Consider the following 7,505-nt stretch of genomic DNA (forward strand, 5'->3'; position numbering starts at 1 on the left):
CCTTGGTGGTGACATGGTCTTATTTCAAGGATACACAAGTATAAATAGATCTACAAATACAATGACTTATATAGCATTTTGACAGTGCTCGACAGACATCCAAATGATCCAATGCTTTTGGCTCATTATAGACATAATATACACTAGAATATATTTTACGTAATTTATATTCTAGTATCTTGATCTACTAACACTACAGTGGAATAGGGATAGCAAGCAGAGGTTGAGCTTTTGCCAGGGTAATACCAAATTTTTCCTCCATGTCCAAATCTTTAGGTGCAATTCCACCATCTAGCTTCCAATTAAAGGTATTTATCAATGAACCTAGCGCAATTGGAATCATCCTGATAGCCAAAGGCAATCCAGGGCAAATTCTTCTACCAGCACCAAATGGAATCAGCTCAAAATCCCGACCTCTAAGATCTATTTCTGACTCCCAAAACCTCTCTGGCTTAAAATCCAAAGGGTTCTCCCATATACCAGAGTCGCGCCCAATTGCCCATACGTTCACTAGAACTTGTGAGCCTTTTGGAATAGTATAACCACAAAGCTCAACATCTTCCTCCACTTTGCGAGGAATTAAGAAAGAAACTGGTGGGTGTAATCGTAATGCTTCTTTCACGATGCACTGCAAGTAAGGTAACTGTGCAACATCGACTTCATCTACTAGTTTGCCTCTGCCAATTACTTGTGCTAATTCTTCTTGTGCTTTCTCGAATGTATGTGGATTCTTGAGTAGTTCTGCCATTGCCCACTCTAATGTATTTGATGTCGTATCTGTCCCTGCTGCAAACAGGTCCTGCAAAACTTACTAGTGTAAGATCATATGAAGTAGATGCCATATAAAATCAAGTGAAAAATTCCAAAACATATGTTGCTTTCAATTAGTCAAACTTGAGTTGTGACTTGTGAGCCTTTGGTGCGGAGGTTTGGCTTGACCCCTACTATATCAATGTATAACAAAAAGTTACAAGAGGTCAGAGGGGACATGAACCTTGTCTCTAACATATTAGTGGGACTAGTAGTAAGAGTTGCACCAAAAAAATTGATGAGAAGGAGAGACCTATACAAGATCTTCTCATACTAATCCAGAGTCGTCATACTAGCTTAAGAAAAACAATAATTGATATAACTAATCCGTCAAACTATCTTTATTAATTGATGTTTAGTTTTAGATCTTGGAAAATAATTTGAGAAATAAGTAATTAATATTAAGAGTGAAAACATAAAAAAAAGAAAAGTTATCTGATATGTTAAAAGTGACAAGTAAAAAACAAATGAACGTTGCTCGATTGGAGAAAGAGGGGTAGAGAATAAACTAACCAAACAAAGTTGCTCGATTTGATTTCTGTCAATTTCATCAGCAGCGCTAATGTCGAGAAGGGCATCTAACACATCAACATTTTCACGATTTCCTAATTCCCTTTCCTTTAGCCGCTCATCGATCAAATCACTCATAATGTGAAGAATTTTCGTATAATAATCAGATGAGCGTCGCCTTATACCTTGTGGATCAATCTTTTTAAGAAAGGGGAAATAGTCCACCAAATTGGGTTTACCAATCTCAACCATGATCTTCCATACCAATTCCTTAAATTCTTTAGCAGAATCGGAAAATGGATCAGTCAAATCCTTAGAGAAAATGGTGTTGGACAACAAATTTAAGAAAGTTCTAAAAGTTGCTCTGCCGATATCCACTGCTTCACCAACTTTGCTACTTTTGTGACAGTAATCAATCAACTCCTGGATCTTTTTTGTCCTCAGATGCTCATTAGCATCTAGCTTGTTTCCTGCGAATATAATAAAGGGAAAAAAATCATCTAGCTTGATTCAGGACTCATTTTATCCCGCTCAAATTTAACTCAATTGCATATTTACCTGAGAAGATGTGAGAGTTCATAATCTTACGAAGCGTTCTCCACTTATAATTGTCGACAGGTAACCATATAGCTGAGAAATCATTGTGATTGCAGGCACGGCTAGCGTCAATAACAAACCTATTGGAAAAGGCTAAATCTTGCTTTTGCATCACTTCTTTTGCCAAAACGGACGACGAAATGACCACTGCGTTTATTTGTCCCAATTTGAGATTCATAATTGGGCCATATTTTTTTGCGAGTTGGGTAAGTGAAATGTGGGGTTTATGACCAAGCAAGTGAAGATTTCCGATGATAGGCAAAGGGAAGGGACCTGGTGCAACTCTTTTGGTTCGTCTAAGTGAAATGAATACTCCACGCACCAAAATCCAGACGAATAACAGTCCTATCAAAATGTTAAGGTACTCCATTTTTCTCTTTAGTTTCTTGGCTTATCAAGTAGGGAATATATATTGGTTCTTGGAGGCAATGGATTAAGAAAGTTATATATTCCCTCTAATTTCAAAAAGAATGATCTAGTTTTCTTTTTAGTCGTTTTAAAAAGGAATGACCAATTTTCTTTTTATATGATGTTTGGTTGGTAGGGTTCTAAATGTTATATAAAAGTTATTCATGTATTAAATTTATACGATGTTTGGTTATATTTTTTTGCCAGTTGACCAAGTGAAATGTGGGGTTTATGACCAAGCAAATGAAGATTTCCGATGATATACTAAAATAATTGTACTAGGCATGACAAGTGTAATCTTCAAATTAAATTCAAACTTTTTCTATGTACTGTAGTTGTGTGACGTCTAATGATTTACTATTATATTATATTATATAGAACATGTGACAATATATATGTAGTGCACATCTATACTAATTGTATGTTACCTGCAACATGTATATCTTCTCTAATTTTGCATATATATATATAAAAAAAATATACAACAATCAACGTAATCTACCTTACATATTATTAAAGAAGAATATACACCTATGTTTAGGGTGTTCACGATTTGGATAAAAATCGATTCAAATCGAAAAATCGAACCAAATCGATTAAATAAAATCAATTTTATTTGGGTTAGGTGTGGTTTGGTTTTAGATTATTTTTTTTAAATCGATAGTATTTGGGTTGGTTATGATTTTGTCCGAAAAAAACGAGGAAATAATTGAACTGAACTGACAAATTATGTACATATATTTTATTATTATACATACATAATATATTATTTTTATAAATAATTTTAAAGATCTTATATGTGTTTTCATCAAAATTTAATTATAATTTACTTATGAAAGCAAAAATATCAAGGTGAGAATATTATTTTATTGGTTTCATGTATATGAGTGTCTATGACAATCCTTTATGAGATTGAAAATGTCACTGTCTATTCCTTCGGGGACAAAATGATAAATTTTGACGATTTATTCATAGTAAATTCAATGATTGAAAGTTATGTAATGTCAGGTATTTTAACTATTTTTGTTTTGAATTGATTGTTGTCATTTTTTCACGTATTAAATGAATTGTTTCTCTTATTTTTGTCTTTGGTTAATAATCGAATAATCGAACCAAAGCCGATAATGGTTTGATTTTGATAATTTTAAAACCGATTAAATTGATTTGATTTTAATTTTGACCAATAACCGATCCAAACCGATCCGTAAACACCCCTACCATATGATGTATACATGTTTATATTAGGAAAAATTATCCCTATTATTGAGAGTTATAGATTAATTTAATTACAGCTAGAAAGTAATGTTTATCACTAGTGATCTAGAATTAACTGATGATAAAAAGGCCTTGAAAAATATGGCCATTGCATATCATTACCACAAACTCTAAACCAACATTGACTAAAAAGAAAGGAGTACTCCAACGGTTCCATATTAGTTGATTATTATATTAAATACAATTGTCATATATTAGTTGACCATTTTATTAAATCAAGAAAGCATAAATTATTTTATATTATATTATCCTTGCAATTAATTCTTTTTGAAAATGTTCACATTTGTTTATAAATTTTTCAATTAAAAATTAGGAGTAAATTAGAAAAATCATCTTCTTATTTATGATTTTTTAAGCATCGTACAAAATGGAAAATGATCAATGGGACGGAGGGAGTATTTTAGGAAAAACTACAAAATATGGCAAACATCAATACATATTTAAAACAAATAGCTACAATTTTTTTTATTATATATTATATGGAAATAACTACACAATAAATAGCAAAGTTAATTATATACAAATAATCAAGAAAGTTATTAAATATTATAGGAAAGTTATTGTTACAAGCATAACTAATTAATGTCTAGGCACGTTTTATATGATCAGTTTTTCATGTTTACCCTCATTAATACTCTCTTTCATCAATATCCCTATATCACAGATTTTCTATATCCCCCCCCCCCCCCCAAATTCCTTCCAATTTAAGATCATTTTGAAGATTTTAGGAGCAATTTTTGTGATTTGAATTCATCAAGTATATTTTAATTGATTTTTTTTCCTCGTGTTTATGAAGATTATATTTGTATACATCTCTATTTTCATCTATTTTTTATAGGGTTTCAATTGAAGAATAATTTTGTTTTCTCCATCACAATGACTATAGTTATAAAAAAAAAATAGTACGGGAAGAATATGAGCAAAAAGAAATTGAGGTTTGTGTGATTGTCAAATTTGTGTATAGTAGAATACTTATATACATAGATACTTGTATTGTAATATTAACACAGGTTGAAATGATGATTTGTGAATACAAGTATGTCCATGTGGGCACATATATACCTTTAAAATACACTATTAAATAGTGCATGGGGTAAAAGGTCCTCCATAAAGTTTGGTATCGTAACAACAATTTCGGCTAAAGTTGAAGTATTTTTCAGACCCTTTTCCCTAATACTTATTTTCTTCATTATTGATTATTAGTAATACTTATCTCAAATAAAAATCATAAATCATTGAAAGGTTTATTTTTGCTTATTTTATTAGTAATAAAACTATAAAATTTTATATACATGAGACTACGCCCCGTAGATTTATGGGACTTACGTCCCGTGTCTCGGGGCTTACGTCTCGCCCTATACGGTATAAAACGTCTTGCCTCACGCCCCCGTCTTTTAAAACACTGATTTGAGATATTTGATTTGATTACTTTCTTTAAGAATGAAACGAATATATCGGTTATTGGAATTTCTTTTTTAAAAAATAAATAAATACCTATTCATGATTTTCTATTTACACCTCCCAACAAATACGTGCGAAAAATATTTTAAAAAATCCTGATAACTATACTTGGCATGACAAGTATAATCTTCAAATTAAATTCAAACTTTTTCCACGTATTGTAGTTCTGTGAATGCATCATACAAAAATGAAAAATGATCAAAGGAACGGAGGGAGTATTTTTTATGTTGAAAGCTAACGTGAACAACAGTTCTGGTCACATGACTGACTAGCTCAAGGTTGGTCCGCATTTTCACAACGAAAATTTGGTTATGTTGTAGTGTGTGACCATCTCATCGAAAAACTTAAGCTATTAGAGAGAGCACACTTTTATTATTTAATTATATTCTCAACAACTTGTGCCGTATCTATAAGAAGTTTCCCGGAATTTTGATTTGAAATTAGTGTTTATCTATGATATTTGAATAAAATTTTAATTTTATAGTTTGAAATTTTGATTTCAAATCTCAATTTCTACTTAAAGGTAGAATTTCAATTCCAAATTTGTAACTTCATTTTATTTATTTTTAAAAAAAAAGTTAATTTGATCTATACGTTTATATTTTGAGGGGAGTAATTTAAATTTTTCAAAAGAAAAAAAGTCTTGGTGTGAATCAATGAGTTTTCATAAAATCGTATGTATTTGAAAGTTGGTAATATTATGTAATGTGTTAAAGGAGTTTTTCTGTTAGACAAATCTATTGAAGAAGGCATTACATAGGAAGTAAGGGATCACTGTGTAAATAATTAGAAGTTAGAGGATTAGTTATCAAGAAGGTAGTTAGGTTAGTTACAGCTCAGCTGTATATTTTCCTGTTGTATAAATACATGTATAGAACTTCTAATATGCAATGCAGTTCATAATATGTTAACTCTCTGAACTCTTCTCTGTATCTAGAACATTCCCACTGATAGGAATTGTTCATCAAGCTATCTTCTTCAAGGTAGCTAACATGGTATCAGAGCTACGGTAACCACTGTAGTGCTTCGAGGATCTCAGCTAAATCATGGTGACTGTCGATAATGAATTGCCAGAGAAGCTGAGTCACAATCATACCCTGTTTTTGCATACAATCGACAATTCTGGTGTTCTCTCAGTTCGATTCAACTGACTGGATCTGATAATTTTTTGGTATGGAGTCGAGCTATGAAGATTGTCATTCTAGGTCGAAATAAACTTGGATTCATTGATGGTTCATACAAAAAGGAATCCTATGGCTCTAATTTGACAAATCTGTAGGAACGTTGCAATGCCATAGTTCTTTCATGGATTATGAATTGTGTTTCGAAGGAATTACTTGGAGGCATTGTCTACTCCACAAATGTTGATGCTGTGTGGAAGGATCTATGTGAGAGGTATGACAAGGTTGATGGATCACGTATCTTTCAATTACACAAAGAGATTGCTACGATCACTCAAGGTACCAGTTCAGTCTCAATCTATTTCTCTAAGCTGCGTGAATTGTGGGTAGAATATGATATCTTAGCACCTGTTCCTAGTTGTGAGTGTGTGAATTCGAGAGAATTTTCACTGTTCGTGCACAATCAGAAATTACTTCAGTTTCTCATGGGACTTAATGACTCATATGAGCAAGCTAGGAGTCAGATTCTCATGATGGTACCCTTACCCACACTGAATAAGGCCTATTCATTGTTAATCGAGAGAGAAAGCCAGTGTACTATGTCTCAAACTTCTAGTTCAAATTCCTCTGAGTTAAATGCCTTGTTCACTGCTGGTCGAAAACCACCGATGTCTAAACCCATGCCTCATTCTAGCTCAAGCTATGATCCAAATGCATTTTGTGACTACTGCAACAGAACAGGCCACACTCAGGCTATTTGTTACCAATTTCATAGTTATCCACCTGGGTATGAAAGGAATAAGAGAGGTCCAGTCAACAACTACCAAGGAAGAAGAAGATCTAACAATGACAGAAGAACATATCCTGCTGCCCACGATATGGTTAGTGAATCTGATCAGTTTGATTATAGTAGGGGTGTGAATCAAATGAATCAGAGTTATGGTAGAGGCTCCAGACAACCTGATTATGTTGATTATCACAAAGGCATGGATGTGCTGCATGAACAATACAATCACATCTTACACAGGTAATGCCACTGCCCTCACAGTTAGTACAGCAAATTCAGGATGGATCATAGACTCTGGAGCAACCAATCATATGACCCCCCACTCAGATCTCCTGGTTAACAAATATCCCATGTCAACTAAGACACCTAGAAGTGTACAATTGCCTAATGGTGACACTACACGAATCACTCATACAGGCTCTTGTAATATGACATCACAGGACACTCTTAATAATGTTCTTCTTATTCCTGATTTTAAATTCAATTTGTTGTCAGTTTCTAAAATTACTAAGGATCTACAATGTGCTGTCTGTTTC

The 7,505-nt window shown here is 32.8% G+C and overlaps 1 protein-coding gene across 1 annotated transcript; it reads right to left on the reverse strand.

The window, feature by feature from the left end:
• Window positions 1-152: 152 nt before the first annotated feature.
• LOC102597793 (geraniol 8-hydroxylase-like) lies at window positions 153-2,301 on the reverse strand. The gene is made up of 3 exons (XM_006360176.2): window positions 1,879-2,301; window positions 1,324-1,790; window positions 153-799 (listed from the first exon to the last, which is right to left on the reverse strand). Exons 1-3 carry the CDS (start codon window positions 2,285-2,287, stop codon window positions 194-196), a joined length of 1,482 nt encoding a protein of 493 aa, XP_006360238.1. The 5' UTR covers window positions 2,288-2,301; the 3' UTR covers window positions 153-193.
• Window positions 2,302-7,505: the final 5,204 nt, after the last annotated feature.

The sequence above is a fragment of the Solanum tuberosum genome, unplaced genomic scaffold, assembly GCF_000226075.1.
Source record: "Solanum tuberosum cultivar DM 1-3 516 R44 unplaced genomic scaffold, SolTub_3.0 scf00316, whole genome shotgun sequence".
NCBI lineage: Eukaryota > Viridiplantae > Streptophyta > Magnoliopsida > Solanales > Solanaceae > Solanum > Solanum tuberosum.